At 41.6% G+C, this 20,327-nt stretch overlaps 2 protein-coding genes across 3 annotated transcripts in view; one reads left to right on the top strand and one right to left on the bottom strand.

Moving 5' to 3' along the window:
* LTK (leukocyte receptor tyrosine kinase) overlaps window positions 1-10,003 on the top strand; it is a 47,055-nt gene extending 37,052 nt beyond the window's left edge. Inside the window, exons 23-29 of the mRNA XM_057364072.1 lie at window positions 1,693-1,822; window positions 3,011-3,108; window positions 5,378-5,470; window positions 6,045-6,146; window positions 8,013-8,147; window positions 8,472-8,562; window positions 9,223-10,003. Of these exons, the coding sequence (XP_057220055.1) occupies window positions 1,693-1,822; window positions 3,011-3,108; window positions 5,378-5,470; window positions 6,045-6,146; window positions 8,013-8,147; window positions 8,472-8,562; window positions 9,223-9,996 (1,423 nt within the window). The 3' untranslated portion in view covers window positions 9,997-10,003. The remainder of the gene's footprint in view (window positions 1-1,692; window positions 1,823-3,010; window positions 3,109-5,377; window positions 5,471-6,044; window positions 6,147-8,012; window positions 8,148-8,471; window positions 8,563-9,222) is intronic.
* A 5,402-nt stretch (window positions 10,004-15,405) lies between these two features.
* The window catches only part of ITPKA (inositol-trisphosphate 3-kinase A), a 38,802-nt gene continuing 33,880 nt past the window's right edge, over window positions 15,406-20,327 (bottom strand). For both annotated transcript variants that reach the window (XM_057365654.1, XM_057365663.1), the window contains one exon: window positions 15,406-19,546. In XM_057365654.1, coding sequence (XP_057221637.1) covers window positions 19,343-19,546 — 204 coding nt within the window. In that variant the 3' untranslated portion in view covers window positions 15,406-19,342. The remainder of the gene's footprint in view (window positions 19,547-20,327) is intronic.

Here is a 20,327-nt window from a genome sequence, read left to right as displayed (position 1 = left end):
AGGACAAGAAGGCTCATGGCTGAGATTAAAAAAGTTTAATAGGTAAAGCAAAATCTGTGTGAGCAAGCCAAGCGAATTAAAGAATTAATTCCCAACTTCCTATGAGCAGGCAGGTGTTCGGCCATCCCAGGAAAGTAGGGCTCCATCAAGCACAGCAGCTACTGGAGATGACAAATGCCAAACTCTGAATGACCCTTTCCCCTCCTCCCCCTTCTTTTCCCAGCTTTTATTGCTGAGCACACCACCATCCGTATGGGATGCTCCTTTGGTCAGCTGGAGCCAGCTCTCCTGGCTGTGTCAGGACAGCCTCTTTTCTCCCCAACCTTCTCGCTGCGGGGGAGGTGTGTGTGTGKGAAAAACCTTAATGCTGTGTAAGCATTCCCCAGCAATAGCTAAAATATCAATGTGTTATCARCACTGAATGGAGCACCATATGAGCTACTGTGAGGAAAATTATTCCACCCAAAAATCATTACAAAAATTTAAGAAAGATTTCTGTCAGTTGGTTCTGCTGGTCTTGTTCAGACAAGTAAGAAGGCACAAAATTTTTGTACAAACATGTTCTGCATTTGATTTGATGTTTTTGTAAGCTTTACAGAACCTTTATGAGGTCCCATCTGCATGACCCTCTGACAGTTAATTWTAAGATCTATAAAACCTTCCTGGAAAGGATAACAGACAACCAYTCCTGTTACCACCTGTACCTTTAAGTATTCCAGTCTTGGAATTTATTTCATTGGGAGAAATCCATGATCCTAAAACAATAGTATGGTCAATGRTGATTTTAAAATAGTACCGTTGTCAGGCTTGATTGTTAGTACTTGGAATTTGTCCATTTTGAGTTGTGCAATGTCAAGTTCCTCTTCTCATTGTCTGGCCCAGCTCATACTTAGATGCTGGTTTTCTGCTATTAAAGCATGAATCTCATGACATAGTGCCACTCCCCACAGTCTGCAAGAAGTTTGGTAGCTGAGGAGGAGGTAATACTGATGTATGTTTTTTWAAAGAGCAATTTTAATCAATTAAAGAGTGCCTTAATTCGCTTAGTAGCACATGACTCTTTCTCTTCCCCAACTTCCTTTCTATTTTTAGTTCCTTTATTATCCAGGTAATCATTATCTAAGGGAAGATGCTGCTGTCTAATGACTGAGTCTTACTGTGCTTCTTGACAACCTCAGCTTCCTTTTGTGAAAAGCAGAATCACAAAGGCAGCTGCTGCAGTAGGTATTAGTTGAGTCTCTGGCAGACTAAACACTGAACTGAGTCCACCAAACCAGACAACGATAGCTAAAATAAGCAACGCTGAATTAATATCCCTACCAGTCAGGACTTTGCATCACAAAAGCCAATGAAATTTGCATGCTTGACTTTCTTATCCCTCTCATGTCATACTCATTTTTCATCAGTGTTGCCCATTAAATTCTGTCTTCACAGACAGAAGGCTCTACTTTGCTTTAAGCTTTTCATACCTTCTGTTGAAGGATTTTCATGGGTAAAGCCAGGCATAACCCTGCTGTCGGAGCTGTCATAACCAGAAAGACATTTTGATATGGCCGAGTTTTTTTGGTAACCGCATCAGGATTTGCTTCAATCCAGACTGTCAAATCTCAAGGCACAGTGAGAGTGTGGTGGATGCTGGTCAGGTACTAATGCTGTGTTTCTTTTCCATGTTGCTGTGGCCTTGGCTTTCAGTAAGTTCAATCACCAAAATATTGTGCAGTGCATCGGTGTCAGCCTACAGACACTGCCTCGCTTCATTCTGCTGGAGCTCATGGCKGGAGGTGACATGAAGAGCTTTCTTCGGCAGAACCGACCCAGGATGGTGAGAGAACTTCCCTGCTAGGCTCGTGGCTGAATTCAGTATGACTGYTTTAATGTTTTTAGGAGTTGTATAAAGGCACTGAAGCCAGGYTAGGCTGTGTGTGTGTATCCCAGGTCCTATGGGATACCTGTGTCTGCTTGATGCAAGCAGGTGTCAGTGAGACAAAGTGAAAGCAGGACCAGAAACTCCAGTTTATTAGTGAAGGAGGAGGAAATAATAAAATCCTTGACTACAAGTTAATGGGCTTTCTTTCCTCAATAACTGCTTTGTTTTCAGTGTACTGTGATGGCACGTGAGGAGCTGAAGTTATAATCAGAATTTGTAGCACTAAGTCCTCAGCAGGTGCACATTGGCACCATATGGAGAATCACAAATTTATACTCGTTGAAGAGCTGAGCCTAATTTATTTAAGATATCTTGGGCTTTGATCAGTGGTGTAGTAATTTCTCCTTGCCCTTCCTGAGAGCAGTAAAGGAGTTCCTAGAGAAAAACTGGGAAAATTTCCCTATGGTGAACTATGTGATGGGATGCAAATAAGCAGGGGTCCTACAAAAAGACATCTTTATTGTTCTTAATCAGGGAAGTGCAGATGTGGAGGGTTACTACCAGTCCTGGATTCCTGTGGTGTGCATTCTGCACCTGAGGGGAATTGCTGTTCTTCTGCAAGGACAGATAAACTGATGAATGTTGATGTTGGTGTAAAGATGAGCACTTGTGCATCTTTACACTGTCTCTCTCAAGTTCATGCACTGATTTCTGTGATAATTTATTGACTCACTCTTTAAAAGTGGGTGGTTTTTTTCTTTTTTTNGCTTCCATCACACCTTTTAAACCTGCTTGTCTTTTGATTTCACATAACACCTGTAGGGAATAGTCCTCTCCCATCTCCTTTAACAGGGTATTCACATCAGGTCATAAATCTCTTGCCAGCTTGCACTCATGTACTGTGCTCAAAAGAGGTGAAATCACCTGAAAGTTTTTGGGATTAAATAAGAGTTTATTAATTTTGTAACTCTTTGCTTTGGTCTGCTTTATGTTCCTCTTTGCTCCTGACCTATTAAACCCTTCCCACACCCTGTATGTATGTCTCTTCCTCTCCCTTCTTCTGTCTCTCTCTGATTATCCCCTGCCTGATCTGTATTCTTCYACTCCACAATCCTTCCCTTACCATTTCCTGTCCTTTTCCAGAATCAACCATCCACGCTAACAATGCAGGACCTGCTGAACATTGCTAGGGATATTGCCTGTGGCTGTAAATACCTGGAAGAGAATCATTTCATCCACAGGTGAGAACAAACAGTCTCTTCTGATGTGTCTCAAGGTGCATGAGGCTGGTGCACTTTCTCTGTGCAGTGAATTAGACAGGACTAATCTCCAGGGGACAGACAGATGTTTCCTCTGCTGGTACAGACTTGTGCTTTGATGTCCAGGTGGGTCTCCCTGGCTTTTGTTAGGTTGTGCACTGTTCTTAGCACTCCTAGAGAGAGAGGAATGTTCTGTTCAGAGTGAGCGAGTATAAGTATTAATTTTTGGGTACCGGCGATGTAAGGACAGTTGAGATTAGCCCTGTAGTCCACTAGATGGTAGTGTTGGCTGATAAGACAACGAGGTATTTATTTCCTTTCTCATCTGCCTGTCTTGATTTAAATGCTTTCCCTATCCCACCAGCACAGGTCAATCCATAATATTTGAGCCAATGACTAGAGAATAGTAGAGCAGGGATAACAGGAGATAAAAACACAGCTCCAGCTTCTTTCCCAGCTCAGTGGCTGACCTGCTGCATGRTCTTGGGAAGCCCATATTTGTCTTTTCAAACTCCTTTTTTCTTATTTGTTGAGCAAAAAATGTTGATACAGCATACTTCAAATAAAAACAAATAATTATAGAAGAGATGAGGGATATAGTTATCCTTTTAAAACTCCCAGTTGGATATTGAAGTCCTTAATTTTTGATTAAGAATTKTTTCAGCTCAAAATGTTCCCAGGCATAGCAGGGAGCTGGATTCCCTACTGTGAAGTGCACGYTGTGTTCAGCCCTTGTGTGTAAAGGAGAGGACAGACCTTGCACACCAGAGGGTTGCACAGGCTCTGCACACCACTGTGCATCTGGAGATGTGCRAGCAGACCACTGACTCACCCACATGCACAGCAAGTATGTGGGGCAACAGAGGGCAGCGGCTGGAGAAGCCCAGGGAAACAATTTGGCAAGCAGCAGTTGGAGCAAAAAGCCTTCAGGCTGAAATACAGTAATGTGTTACATAGTGTTATGATGAGAATATCTGAAACAGTTTTCAGACTCCTTTATATTGCAACAATAAGGGAGTTCTGGTGAAAAAGGATTAGGATTTTCCATCATTAAAAAARAGCAGTAAGAACATACAACAAGGTTTGGCTCTTGGATCTCTTATTAACTACATGAGAGGATCAGTATTCTAATTGGAAACTTCCGAGTTAATCTCTAAACATTATTTTTTAAGAATGCTTACTGTAATAGTAACAGCAGCATATCACTTCTTAAAAAAAAAAAAAACCTCTCTGGGTCAGTCTTTGCACTTTTAGACCTCTAATATAAGCAAGCTGGGAATGGATTCATTCTGTTTCAGCCAACAATTCAAGAAATCTGAACACAAGGAAKTTCACTTAGGTTCTGTATTAATATTTGTTAGTGCTGTCAGCATTACTTAGAGTGGGTTGGCAAATGAAAAAGGCTTTCATTCCAGATATCAGGAATCCTAGGTATAAAAGGTAGCRTAGTGGGGTTGTAGAGAGGTCTCTACAGGGCAGAAATTGTCATCTAGGAGTCACAGCTGATAACGGAAGAAAAAGCTGAATCTGACTTCCTAATCCTGAGGGATTTTTCAAGGTTGGCAATGGGAAGAAACATATGAGTTGTTCAAGGAGCTCATTTTTCTTGGCAGTCAGCAGGACCCCCACAGTGCTATGATTTTTAAWGAGTTTCTTTTCAGAATGCATCTTTGAAATGAACACAAATCTTTTAGCCTTGGCCATGAAGACATCACTGCCATTTCTGACAAGCTAAACTTGCACTCAGCAAACAGCTGCTTCCATATGGAGCTTTGCTTGATTCCATGGGAGATATCCAGAAGTAACAAAACAACAGATTACCAAATCTGGTTCTACAAAACTTTTCACGCAGTTTACTAAGATTGTCCACCAGCATCACATCTGTAACTGATGGGGACACTGCTGAGATGCCYTTCTTTAAATAAAATAGAGCTAGGAAGAAATCTGTCACAATGTGTTTGAAGAAAAAGAGGTTGGATCTGTTCCACTTCTGACACTGATGCTTAGTGAAAGAAGGCACAAATGGGGAAAGCTTGGCAAATGCTGGGTAGAAGATAGAAAACAAATGCTGTTTAAAAACTGTGGTTAATAAAAATTATAATGTAACTGGAATGATTTCTTATTTTAACAGGGCTCTTCTCATTTRTGTAAAGATGACTCAATTAAGACTTGCGGGACTGGGTCTAATACTTTATTCCTTTAACTACTTGAGAGTTTTTAATTAGAATTAATTTTTAATTTTTTTCTTAAGAGATATAGCTGCAAGGAATTGCCTCTTGACCTGTACTGGAGCAGGACGAATAGCCAAAATTGGTGACTTTGGAATGGCCAGGGATATTTACAGGTAAGTGATGGGAAATTTCTGTTGTGTGAGTAACTCCGTTTGAACTGTTCCATGATATGTGAAGGAGTGGGGACATCCAGTAGGTGTCTGAATTTGATGACCAGTTAACTAACTCGTGTTAACAGACTGTAAATTAACRCATTTGTGCTTCTGAACCAAACCACTTCAATCGTGGTCCGAGGAAACTGCCAACACTTGTGGACACTAAGCCAAGCATAGACACATTTATTAGCTACTTGATCATAAATAATCTTAAATTGGAATTAATGTAAAAATCCCAGCAACCATTATTCTCACTTTATGATGTCAAGAAGTCTTGTTGCATCAATACCCTGTGCAAAGCATTGGCAAGTTTGATGTCTTCAGCTGTGCACTCGAGTTTCCATCTCAGCTGCAAAGAAGGTATAAAATCCTGCTTCAATGCACTATTTGTGTTGAYGACTTTTCCTTTTTCTCACTTGGCCCCCACTTCCACATGCAATCCCCAGCTGCTGTTACTGTGGTGATAAGATCTTTCCTGCATCGAAGCCCTTTCAGGCTGTGTGACGTTCTCTGTGCATTTTATCTTTCCCAGAGCCAGTTACTACCGCAAGGGAGGAAGAGCCATGCTTCCTGTCAAGTGGATGCCACCAGAAGCTTTTCTAGAAGGCATTTTCACCTCCAAGACTGATACCTGGTAATAAATGTCTTTCTACTACTAACTGATAAGAATCAAGAAATTTACTGTGCAAGAAAAAAATATCTATGTTCAGCAGGAACCTTAAAATATCAGAATTTCCCAGAAAAAAAAGAAAAACCTTCCCACTGTATTCAGTAGAAGTATGGCTAAAGAATCTGGATAAGAAWTAAAAGGCTAATATAAATTAAGGTAATAAAATTTTTCTATTCATAAATGTAGAGTATCATATAAAGCCAATCAAGAAGTGAACAGCAAACAAGAGTCTCAAGAATTCTCTGTTAATAATCCAGACAAATATCATCAAATACTTCCTTCASCCTTCAGTATATTCCAGTTTCCATCAGTAACAGGGTCTACTTCTATACCTTGTCTATACTTTTGTCTGTACCACCCAGGACTTCTCTTTTGTTTATTTTTTTCTTGATGCATATACAATGAAGCAGATTTAATCCAAAATCCTTGCTGGTTGCTGAGGAAACAATATTTATATTTTGATTCCCCATGCTACTTGAGCTTTCTTTAAAATAAGCAACCCCTCAACAGTAGCACATTCATGCACAGGTGCTGGGGAGTGGAAGCTTTCCAGTTGCTTAAGAAGGCCTCTTTCTCTGCACAATGCATCCTTCAATATGCTGTGCTGAGACATTCCCTCAAATGCCACACTGACCCAGTTTCCTGAAGTTGTTAGTGATGCCGGAAGACAAGGGATTGCTTATCAGTGCCTAACTGTGAGCAGCCAGCATTAAATATTTTGAAGGAAAGTGCTACAGTTCCTGTAATACGCTATTTTAAGTAACATGCATATACTGGAAATTACTTTGACCTTTGTAGCAAAAAAGTGACTAAAAATTCTGACATCCTGGCAGAACTCTCTTGAYTTCCCCGTGTCTAAGTCACATACCATTTCTAGTGGCACTGACCTGTGGATGTGAAAAAGCACAGACGTATAAGAAATGCTGCTGCCTTTCAGTTTCACTGGTTGTCTCTTCCTTGATTTTATGCTTGAGCATCTTGGTCTGAGACACTGACTCAAATGTTAAGGAAACCTTTGGAGGTCCTTGTCTGACCACCCAGGAGCCACTCCTGGCAGTCACACGTGCACCACCTGAGCTGGGGCCGAGGCCCCTCCACTGCTACARACCCCCCCTTCTGTCAGACCAGCTTTCCCACAGAAGGGCCTCAGATGTCAAGATCCTTAAAATAATTTGATTATGGTGCAACAACAACATACCAACTTGAGCTCATTTCTCTGAGGAGGGACCCCAAACCAAGGGAACCCTGGGCTTTCATACCCTYCCAGTCTGAGCGTGCCAAAGTCTGGAGTCAGTGGCTCCTGCTGTCTCTCTTGAGCGTCCAGTCTCCGGCAGTGCCGCACATCCTCGTACCCTTTGTTTTGCAGAGGGTTGGTGCCAGSTCACAGCCTCTGGCCACCCAGAGCTCAACCTGCAGCCCAAGTTACTGGCACGGAATGTATTCCTCAAGAAAAAGATCTCGAGTTATCTCAAGTAAAGCAAGAAAAGTCCATGCCACATCTCGTTCTTTTCAGTTAGGCTATACACAGACAAGGGCRCTCTGGCATTTCCTGCTCGAGTAATAATAAATGCAGCAGAAAGAACATCTTCAGAGTTATTAAATATTTTGAAACCTCTGCAAAACTTGTTTCGGAGCTTGAGCAAAGGTTTTGATTGAATTGGGGTGTCTTTTTATGTAAACAGTGACTCCTAATCACACTAATTGCATATTACTGTGGTTGGATTGCAGCTTTTAAAGGTCGTTGCTGTGGTGTTACCTACATAGCTGCAAGCTAGGCTGCTGGAGCACCAGTGAAACCTAATTAGTATTGTTGGCTGCTTTCTGACACAGGTCCTTTGGAGTGCTGCTTTGGGAGATTTTCTCTCTAGGTTACATGCCCTACCCTTGCAAAACCAATCAGGAAGTGCTGGAATTTGTCACCAGTGGAGGAAGAATGGATCCACCAAAAAACTGTCCAGGACCAGTGTAAGTATTGCTTTACCCTCACAAGCCAAGATGTAGTAGGTGTCAAATTTCCTCACACCACTAGTCAGGGAATGGTGATTGCCCTCAGTGTCTCTTGAGCTATTGTCTTAAGTATACAGCTCAGAGCACTACAGGATTTGCTTTAAGTAATGGTTCCCCAGACACGATACAGGGATATAGAAATTACATATTCACTTTTGCACTCCTCCTTTGGACAATATACCAAGTGTGGTTCCTTGGACCCCTGATCACTTCATACTGAAACACTTTTTACAAAGTAATCTTTCTTGATTTTTTAGTTGTTTTTTTTTAACTTATTTTCAGGTATCGGATCATGACACAGTGCTGGCAGCACAGCCCAGAGTATCGGCCAAACTTCTCTACCATCCTGGAAAGAATCAAGTATTGCACACAGGTACTGGTCTTTGGTATCCAGGTAGATGATCATCCATGGAATGCCAACTATCCAAAGATGTTAGCTTGATTGCCTAAAACAAGTGAAGGGTCCTGACAGATTGATATAAATACTTTTCYAAGGGCAGTGGTGCTCTTGGCTCTTTTCCAGTGTCCGTCCTCACTCTCCCATCTTCTGCCCAGTGAAAATGAGCAATGTTCCTGTGCATGTGGATGCTTTTAGCTCTCAGCTTGTTCAGTAGCAAAATGCCCTTCATTTTGTGATGGAATGGTACTTAGCTCTCTTTCAAGGTGCATATTCTGATCTTGCCTAATGTTGCTCAGAAGCCGCAGCTGAATAGTTATGGAGTGGAGGAGGGGTGTGAAATGGCATGGTGAGCTCACCATCCAGTAGCATTGAATAGSTACAGGTCTGAATCCAACCTCTCAAAAGAGAAATTTTATACTACTGACCCCCAGCTTAGCCACTGATTTCAGTGAAACACAGTCTCTTCTCAAAGGAAGTATCTAAGTCCCAACAGCATGTGATATCGCCTTGTATGATGTGCAGGAATATTGCCCAAGCCTCTGCCAAAGGCTTTTTTCACTCATAGCTATTTCTTTTAAAATACAGATGTGACAGTCACCCTAAAGGTGTAACAGATTCTCGTCTCTTTTTCAGGACCCTGATGTGATCAACACTGAGCTGCCCATGGAGTGTAGCCCYGCACCAGAGGATGAAGGGAGTACGGTCATGCGCCCAAACATTTCCAGTGGGATAATGCCACTGCTGGTAAGCCCTTCTCTCACACCTCAGACAACACCTAAGACACTGGAGTCCCACCATGCTGGGCATAAACTTGTACAATGTCCACAAGAGCTACTGGTGGAGAACCTGAGCAACCGGACTGCCCGAGGGCCCAGCCTGCCATGCCTCAGTGATTTCAACAGTGGGTCGTGGTTCCAGCAGACCTCAAACCAGAAGYTGGAACCCAGCAATCCATCAGCCCACAGACTTAAAAACAAAACAAAGAATCTCTGGAACCCAACCTATGGATCATGGGTGCTGGAGAATATCTGTCACTTCAGCCCCAGCTCCAAGCTCAAAGCAAATCCAGAGCGGGAAGATTCAGGCTTTGATGGGAATTGCAGTTCTCCTAGCTCTCGGGCATCTCCAGCATCTCCAAGTCGAAGTAACTGCCCTCACCTGGATATCAGCGGGATTGAACTGGTGAAACTCCAGACTTTCCCCTGTGGCAATGTAAATTATGCTTATGATGACCTGTGCTATAGTGCTGAGCACCAGCCATCAGCCTTAGCAGAGGTCAGAGCAGCTGTGCTAAGGAGCTCCAGTCTGCACAGAGGTGAAAAGCCTTTTTGTAAAACAGAGAAAACATCAAGAGAGAGAGACTCTGGTCTGTCTCTGTCAGATGACCTGAGTGTTACACCAGTATAGCAGAAATGGTTCTTCCAAAGATCAGGGAATGTGTGTGTCTGGAAGCACTGCTTCCTATCTCACTACTTCCTCCACTTTAGGTCCTTCAGATGGGTGAAGTTTTAACCTCAGCAATGTTCTGCTTCCTCTGTCTRCCTTCTGGATCCCCAGATTGTTAAAGACAGTTGTATTTCTATCTCTGTCCTTCGAATGTGTTCCACTGAACCAGCTTAGAGGTGGACAAGAATAGCWTTTCTTATCTGATTCAGAATACAGTTCCTAAGGAAAGAACTCCTCCTCAATCTGCTCAGGTGAAAAGAAATGGACTTAACATCCAGCTGCAGCATTTGGATGGAAATRATGACCAACACAGGTTGTGCTTCTTCCTGAACCAAGAGTCCAAAAATGTGTGCGATGCCAGCAGCAACCAACTTGCAAAGGCTGCTACATTCCCGAGAGCCTTTTTACAGTCCTGGTGAATTACTAATGCTTACGCACTATAAGGGAAGAAAAAAARTAGAGCAGCCCATTTGCATCTGTTTTATTAGTAGACCTTGTGGAAGATATTGCTCAAATTGGAAGCAGTAGGAAGAATAAAAAAAAAAAATCAGGCCGCTCTGAGCATGTGCTTTGTAAGCAAGCAATGAAGAGGAAAACATTTACCATTAAAAAAGCAGTAGTTGGCGGAGCTGATAGTATTCCTTTGAATAGTGAAGGAAATGTGCTGCTTGCTTCGTGGTGTTRCTTTCCTCACAGCTCTTGGAATCAAAGGGGCAGGTGGTTTTTCAAGGTTTTTCACGCCATCCTTGGCATGATGAGAAATGGACTGTCTTCATCTTTTAATGGACTTTATTTAAGATGAACTTCATTTTTGCAAGTACTTTGATATTTAGCATTAATTCCCTGTGCTATGGCAGTAAGCATCAAGCTGAGGTTCTTGGGTAACTGTCTAGCATTTGGTGTGCTGGTGTTCTTGGTTTTAATACTCTGAGGTAGAAAGTAATGCAAAGGAGAGGAATAGTGAAGGGAAACCTAATGCAAACCCTGCTTAGGATGTTCTTCATACAGGAAGGTAGAGTAGCTCAACCATTTGACAGAGCTAAAACCATGACTTGGCTTCACACAGTTGAGCAGGTGGTAATTGCTCCTTGCCTTGCAAGCACATAGACTTGCTGGTGAAGGTAGTTGCTTGTTTTGAAGACAGCTCGTTTATAAGGCTTTCTTCAGTTGTTTAGGATCTAAACTGATGTTTACGGTTTAAAGCCTGCAAAATAAGGAGACTGAAAAGGCAAAGAATTTGGATGAAGTCTGAACAGTCTTGAAAACATTCTGTCCTTGTACCACTCTTGAATGTCACACTGCTAACCTACAGTGGCAAATGATATGGTGTCTTTGTGTGTGATCAAGTTGTGTAGTGGGATACCAGTTGTAGGCTTCCCTCATTCCTTTCTGAGATAAGAGGTGCTCTGGTACATTCTTTATGCTTAGTGATCACTGCATGTACCATCTGAAGGTGTGGGCTAGCAGGAGAGGGTTTGCTTTGATGGCACAAACTTCCTGTCCTTTATATCAGTCAGAGTGGACACTCCTGAGATGTGGTAAAGGAAAGCARAGAGTGAAGAGTCTGAATCCATCCTCAGTGAAAGGCATCTTCAGCACAAGTTTATGCATTATTGATCTGACTTTATATCTGTTCCATGCTTTTCTATAGTTTTAGGCCCTTGATTTTAGAATGGACAGTTTTATACAATGTTATTTCAGTGTATACAAATATCTTAAGAGCAGGTGTCAAGAGGAGGGGACCAGACTMATTTCAGTGGTACCCAGCAATAGGACAAGGGGTAACAGGCACAAACTGAAAGACAGGATATGCATCTGAGTATGAGAAGAAAAACTTTTTACTTTTAGGGTGACAGAGCACTGAAACAGTAGCCCAGAGAGGCTGTGGAGTCTCCTTCTCCAGAGACACTCTGAACCCACCCAGACATGAACCTGTACAATCTGCAGTACAAACCTACTTCAGCAGGGAGGTTGGACTAGATGATCTTTGGAGGTCCCTTTTCACCCCAACCCTTCYGTGATTTCCAGACACAAAGGATGATGGTGGCCACCTTTCAGCAATGACCCATATGGTGTGGAAATAATTCCAAATCCATTGTAAAGTAACAGATGGTCAGAAGAGAGGGGTCCCTCTGTGTGGGGTGAATTTCAGTGTAGTGTGGGGACTGAAGGGTTTAGTGACCAAGGGAGATGGATGMCCTCGCCTCATGCCTTTCTTTCCATTTTACTTTTGCATTAGTTCTCTGGCTTCTCTCACGTTTACTTCATTGTCCTCTCTTACATCCAGAAGCTRCTACAGCCCAGTTAGATGAGGCAGAAAGGTCCATTTAGCAGGAAATTTACTCATTTTTCCCTCTTGCAGAGGCTAACAATTTTGGTCATATTTCAGACCGGCCACTTCTGGAACATGCTAGTCAAAAATGCATGCATCTAGTTTTAGTTAATAGGAATTTCATTGGTTTATCCTTACCTTTTGGATTAAGTTACTCTTTGAGTTTATGCATTAGTMGTTTTTTCCCCCAAAGGTGACCTATCAAACTCTCTAACAGTTGTGACTTGGTGCCAGCAACTGTGATAAGGCCACAGCAGTGATCGTGGTTCAGCTGCAGTGCATGTGATGCCAGCCGCATCTTCAACCCTTCCCTGTCCCGAGCATGGAATTGGTGGTCATGGCCATGCTTTTGCAGGCCCATTATGACTCTGYTTTGAATTCTCCTTAGCCATCAGCAGAGGCTAGAAACTGGTGTCAAGAGAGGAGTGAAATACTGACTTATRCAGAAGCTGTGGGAAGATAATTACACCACCTTCTCTTCCCACAGCCTTCTAATGATACACAGACACAAGASATTTTTTTATTTTTAACATGGAAGTGACTGTACAATACCCCAAGAATCCAGTGAGAAGCAGGTAGGATTCCTACTGTCCATATGCCTTACCCAGCTTGAGTACAACTGTTTGCCCCCTGTGTGGCATTTGCCTCAACATAACTGACAAATTTAGAAAGGCCAGTAGCGATAAAGCTGGGGAAGCCATTCAAAAGTGAAGTGAGAGGGGAGCACAGTTCTGTTATCAGTTCCACGGGCAGTCTCGGCTRCAGCTACGCCTTCCCTTTATAAACAAAATCCACGTCCAGCACTTTGGACAGATACCTGTTTTTACTGAATAGCTGCATCAAGGTACCCATTTGCTCAAAGCACACAGACAAAGCTGCACTGAGACTGAACAGAATTCCATCCTGACCAAGATCTTATCCCTAAGAGTGATCTAGAATGGGGTGTTGAAGAGAACTGTAAGAGTAGAGTAACCATGTATTGATTATTTATTTCCAAGACAGACTCTGATCATTTACAACAATATTTAKCTCAGGGCTGTACTGAGCCAGATGCAGTCTCTTCTAACAAGACAAGACATGGAGCTGCAGGTACCAAATGAAATCCCAGCTAAAAGAGCTGGGATTTTTAGAAGCATCTGCATTAGCAACCTCAGTGTTGTACAAGCTCTTAACTCTCTCAAATGGAATGATCTTCTGTTGCGTATTGCCATGAATCTTTGACCTATAACAGTCTTTTTTTAGATGCTACTTAAAAATCCACACAGATAATGAATATTTAATTAATATCCTGGAGGAAATAATGTTATTATTGCTCCTGTTGTGATGCTGAATGCTACATGCTGTCTAAACCATTTTATCTTGATTGCAATGATACACATTACAACCTTCAGTCCTTATTGAAACTTACTGTTTGTACAATCAGAGATTTTGTAGTGCTCAACTRCTACCACTGCAAAGTATAACTTGCTTGAAACTGCCTTTTAAGGAGACATTTTTAGTGYGTAATCAATGAGTTAAACCCATAGTATCAAAATTAGATTACTTTGSCAACTGGAAGCTAAAACCCAATTTTGTTTCCTAGAGGAATGACGTGAGCAGATCTGGGATTCATTCAGTCCTGTAAACCATGTGAAAAGTCTTCCAACAYTTCCCTACTGCAGCATCAGACATTTATAGTTAATATAAATTGCTCTTCCTGTTAGGTGTCTGTCTTTTAACATTACCAAATTGGTTTTGTAATTGTGCCTATATAGTTGTTTTTTGACTGTGTTTAGCATTAGTACTTTATGTTGCTTCATACAACCTCATACTTACAGTCCCTTAAAGGGACTGATTTGCAAAAGATGAAACAACGGAAATTTCAATTTGTCTTTCTCTGTTTTCTTTTCACATTTATTGATATTCCTGCTTCTGATTTGTTATCCTTTCTCTCCTCAGCAAAAATGTTTTATGTCTTCATTTTTTCCTTCAAACAGAATTTTGTATTTGCAGATTTAAGGTGTCATCCCTCRTATCAAACCTTTTCCTGAGCTAAGTTGTCAACTAATTTGCCCATGGGCAGGAGTGTACTAAGAATTCTTTCCGAGGCTGATAAAACAGTTGTGGGCTTTTGCAAGTGTAACTTATTCCACCTCCAAAACACTCCCCCTACTTTCCTAAAAGAGAAGAAAATGCTGCWGCTGGGAATACTGTTTCCCCCACTGTATTTGCATCTCCACAGCTGTCAGCCAGGGACCACACCTCCTCAGACCCTTGAGCTGTGTGAGACAGTTTCTCCTGTCAGCATGGCTGTGCTCTCTCCTCCTGTCTGTCCACCCTTCTTAATGCTATACAGAGACCTTAGTGATCCCATGCCTGACATCTTCCCATCACATCACACTTTTCCATTTATGTGAATAGGTTTTGATTTGTCATTACCTCTGACCCTGGCAGCACTTCTGCCAACTTACCTTTCTGGGTGACTACTGTACATAAATAGATGACACACCTGCTTCTATGCAATTTAAAGCTAGACAAGTGTATACTTCTATATTTGCAACACAAAATAAAGAGACACTTAATGGTGGTTACTTGTTTCCCTCTCTTCTAAGTACTCCTTGCACACAGGTAAGAAAACACTCTGTCTTGCTGAGGAGTGCTTCCAGTCCTGGAGTATTGACTGCTTCTTCCCTGTGTCCATGCAAAACTGTCTGGGGGAACAGTTAAGTGCTCCAAGTCTGACAAGTGCCTCTTGATGCACATTTTTTATATGGCGTAGGCCATTCACTGAGATTTCTTCTGAGACAGAGCTTACATTGAAGGAAGCTGACAGGCTTTGTGTGAATCAGGTTCTAAAGCTAACATAGACAATGGGTTTTGGAACCAAGCTCCTACATTGGCTTCCAGATGTCTTAGAACCCATTTTGCTTTAGGAAATACCAGATGCTAAAGACTAAAACCAAAAGTAACATTGAAATAAATAGTTTTTCTCCCTTCCCTAAGAAATTCTTGAAGAAAAGATATATTCTCACATGACCAGATCACAGCAGACGTCTTTTTTCCTTCAATCTMATTTATTTAGTAGCATACACACTTCAGAGTAACACACACTCATCCAATACAGTCAATGTCAGCATTGCATTGTAGTGTTCAGAACGGATGCATGTGGATCATAGAGGCCATTTGATCTTAGTACCTTAAGAATAACAAATAATAACAACAGCAATAAAAAAGTAGCAAAAGCCCTCTGARATACGTAAGGGTTTGGTCCAACTCTCATTGAAATCTTTCCCTCTAACCAGAACTGGATGTTAAGTGAATTTCTCTCTGTACAATATTTAGAGGGATTTAATTTTTACCACTTTGGTTAGATTTCAGCCAAATCTATATCCCTGTAAGGCCTCAACACCCTAATTTTTAAACTTATCTGATCWGTGTGCATTTCTTTCTATATTGCACCTTCCTCCAAAGAATCTCACAGCAGCTTGCAGGCAATAATGAAGGACAGCCTCACACCATTCCCACGAGGTAAGTAGGTCTATTCCAATCTGTAAAATCAGAACAAAACAATGCCTAGGATAGGCCTTGGCCTAGTCCAAGGCCAAAAAATAAACAAGTCAATGACAAMGCTGAGGGAGAAAAGTCCTAGTCCTACTTTTTGATTCACACAGGAATGCAGCAGCTACAGCACTGCTGCATCTAACTAGTGAGTTTAAAGACCTTGGAGCCTCAGTCACAMGTCACCTGTCCAGCACCAAAGTGCCTCTAGTCCAGCATCTCTGACCCTGCCATGGAATCCCACAAGCTCAGCATCTCCAGAGTGAGGCACTATCTCAGCAGATGCACTAATGAACGACATTCTGGCCTTGCACACAGACAAATTCCTTGGTTATCATGCATCAGTTCCTCCTGTGTTACAAGCCTGTGCACATGYATCATGTTGACCCTCTTGACAAATGTAAGCTTATTCTAGACAACTTACCCCACAGTGAAAGAAGGCCATACTGCTTGCTCACACTAGCCAGTGTGTGTCTCCACAAGACAGGGGCTCTGTGCCCTCTGATGAGAAAGGAATCTAAAACTTACTCTGGGGCAGTTTGCTCCTGAGCTCATAGCCTCAGCTCCTTAGAGCTCCACTGCTCAGTTGCAGTCCTRCACTTGCAGTTTGCTACGGAAAACTGCCTCCTTCTCTCCTTTCCCGCAACAGCAACAGATGATTGTGATTTCTTCTTTTCTAATTCCCTAGCAAGGCAAAGAGCCATTCCAAAACTAAATTGCTAGAACTATACTTCTTCTAGAATGAGTTTCCAGATCTGTGTCTGCTATAGCAGAGATTTTCCTTTTTCTCTGACCTTTCCAGCTACTGCAGTGGAACAGACCTYCTCCATGTTTTCCCCATGACCATGCACTGCAACCCATCCAGGTGCTACCAGGAGTTGTTTTTTTTTTAGCTATTCATACAATATCCCTTCYAGTTTTCCTTTAGAACTGGACAGTCATTGTAAAGGTTTGTCTTAAAATCTCAACTGGTATTTGAGCACCAACTTCCACTGTTTAGATCTCTCCTCCAGAAAATAGTTACAGTGGTGCAAAAGATTCACATGTGTGGTAAAAGAAAAAAGAAATTTAACTCTGATAATTAATTCACTAAATGAGTTCTATCTTGATGTTATTTCTTTTATAATTCCTTTTAATTATGGTAGGACAGCTTGCAATTGCAGTCTCATAAAAAGGCAGTTCATTAAAGTCCTGCCTGTGAGACCTATTTACTTGCTATTCTCCTTAAGCACTGCTATTCTCCAGTGGCTATCCAGTGGCTTACCTGTTGGCTGCAGAAAAGGAGAAATACTTCTTTTTTTTTTAAACTGTATGAAATTCACCACAAATTCATTTCTCATCTCATAGCAGTTCAAAAGTTAGGAGGCATCTGGAATGATACAATCTGTGCTCATTGTCATTGCAAAAAACCCCAATGTAAACGCTCTGAAACTTCTAAGTGAAAAATTCATTAATGTACTATCATAAATATAAAACAGAGAGACTCTGGAAGGCCACAGAAATCATCTGAATTTGCAGTGAACTGCAAAAGTAATTACCAGTTTCAGACAACTTCTGGTYTCAGATGAAATATTTCCACGTCATTATTTCCTAGAGAATACCTACTGTACGTCRTCTAACTATTGTGTCACAACTGAACTTCAATTTCAATACTGCTGTTTTGTTTAGAGAAAAAGTTTAGATGAAAAAGTAATTAAGTCTGACTGATCTTTTAATACCGTAGTGTGTTACCCAAAGGAACTCCTTTCAGAAATTGTTTTAGGCTCTTCAACTTGAATTACAAATATTACAGATTTCATTCTAGATCTGGACTCTATATGGTCTTTTTCTGCTCATGATAACAATTATTATKGAAACAGCAGTTTCCCAAATGTGGAGTCAACTTCATATAGCTAAAGATCTCAGAATCTCTCCTGAGCACCAGGATACCAGCATAAGACAGCAATTTCTGATGATTGTGCATTACTACCTTCAGATGTTGAAAGGGCTTTAACCACCAACTGGTAAKGTAATTCTTACCTGCATTGTGAAAACTGCATTACCACATTATTAATGCTAAAACACAGAATGTGAGTGAACATGTGACTAATGATAGTACTTCAACTGCCAGTATTTAAAAAACTGTTCCAGTGACTAGAGGCAACCAATGGAGAAGATATGTGAAGCCATTGCAAGAAAACAATTCAATCTTCCTTGATTTTAACCTAAAAACTGAATTTTCTGTGGTGGTGTCTGGACCACAGCAAAAGAATTAAACACATATCACCCTGTGATTCCAGATGGGGAAATATATTGATATTCCTTCACCCAAACTTCCTGGAGTTAACAGCTGATACCTTGGAGGAAGGATGCCTGGGAATTATCACATGATTGTGGAAAGCTGTGAATGCAGAAACATTACCTTCCTGATTGCTGTGCCGGTTTATACACATCAGTGGCAGCATCATATTTGAGAACAGGAATGTGGCCAAGAAGTCACGTGCATTAGGAGACAGTCAAACCATGATCTTAAGAGATCACACGGGTTGCTGACTACTAGTGTGTGCATATAGGGGTTTTATCCTTAAAAAAACCCAAGCCTTCGAAAAAAACAGATCCCTGACCAGTTTGTGAAAGATCATCAGTGATTTTCAGAATTGCAGTTCAGCTACCATTTCTCTCCAAGTTATTAACTTTCCAACAGCCCATCCATCTGAAAAGTCAAATGTTTTTTGAGACAATAGGCTGTATTCTCTCCCTAGAGTATTTGTAATCTCCTGAGCAGCTACAGAAAAAGCCAAGGCTGTTCTTGGGTAGAAGCAAGACTAGGTGGGGAAGAGGAGGAATGGTCACCAGCAGTTTGCCACATGAAGCCACTACAAACTGCTGTCTTTCTTTGCTCCCAGTTTCTTGTGATTATCACCCACTTGCACCTTGCTCACACTGTAACATAATGCAGCAGAAGTTGTTGGTCCAACCTGCAGTGTACCCAGGAGCAAGAGGACTTGGAATTAGGAGAAAAACAATCTGGTTTCAAAACTATGCAGTTCCCTGAAAAATTGTTTTTTTCCTGCCCTGAATCCCCAAGCATTTGCCCTGGTTCACTAAGAAGTAATCTGGAGTCCCATTTTGCCAGGAATCAGAATCTTTCTGGTTTATGACACAGACCTCTTGACTCATGCTGGTGTGATTCCCAAGTATGGAGATCTTCATTCTCTGAGGACCAGTCTCAAGTTCGTCTGGTGCAATACAGACCAATCTGGAGCGATTTATTTAGGTTCATAGAGGGCTGATGCAAAGTAACTTTGATCACTGACTGCTGGGTTCTGGATGCAGCTCCCTCTGCACTGACGACCTCAGGAGTTTGGAGTTAAAGGTTTCCTTCTAACTGAGTTTCCTTCTACTTCAGTAAAGCAGAAAGTTACAGAGAAGCCCTGCAAGTTTTGTGCCTTTCTCAACTCATCTTTCAGTGATGCTTTCCAAGATGCCAATCAAATTGTCCAATCCCAACAAGTACCCATCCTCCCTGTTGCCTTCTTGCCAGGGGATCCTGTGATCCAGTGTTTGCCCATCAGGAAGAAGAGTAGTCTTTCCAAAATCAATGAGCCACACATTGGCATTCCCACTGCCATCATGTACAAAAAGTAGTGAACTTCCGACGACCTGGAAGACAGATTGAGACAATGTGGTTAAAAATACATCTTGAGCCCTCCCCATCACTGAGCACTTCCTGCTAAGAAGATCATCTCCTCAGCTCACCTGTGACCCAACAGACTTTTGGGCTGCACTTATACACTGATGATTTACACGCTCTGTTTGCATAACCATATCAATCAGTAAACTATAAGTTGGTGTGTAGATAAGAAATGGAACTCAGTAGAAAACAGGAAGAAAAGCAATTCTTCATCTTACTTAGCATCAGGTCTCAATTGGAACAATTTCAGCAAAGGCCAGTAGCTCCTTTCACAGACAGATGACGACCCATGATTAACAAAAATATCATTAGTGATAAGAGGACATCAGTAAGGTAAAATAAAACATCTAATCTCAAAATCTTGAGCTGTTACCAAGCAGAACTTCCAAGGCTAATGATGCTTCTGCACAGCAGAGCACTCAGAACATGCACAGCAGAATTAAAAGGTATTTCAGCATAAATCCATTGTAACGAATACAGCCTTCATTGTCCAACTACAATTGAATGCTACTGTACTGCTRCTGTACCAAACAAAAGCTTCCACGTTGCCATTCCTCAGTAAATAGTCCCACTGGAGCACACCGAGATTAGAGAAACCAYAGGAAACTGATACTAATTAACTATTCTGTGCAGTGGCCTAGAGCCACATCCCAGTGCTGGGATGTCATAAAGACAGGAGGATTTATCATTCCTCAACTAGTTCAATCTTCTGTATCATTGTGATGGAGGCCTTGTGGTACCTGTGTTGTC

The sequence above is a fragment of the Malurus melanocephalus genome, unplaced genomic scaffold, assembly GCF_030028575.1.
Source record: "Malurus melanocephalus ecotype Western Australia unplaced genomic scaffold, MMel_1.1 scaffold_2, whole genome shotgun sequence".
Classification (NCBI taxonomy): Eukaryota; Metazoa; Chordata; class Aves; order Passeriformes; family Maluridae; genus Malurus; species Malurus melanocephalus.
The sequence above is the reverse complement of the archived record's forward strand: the minus strand, read 5'-3'. Positions and strand labels throughout refer to the sequence as shown.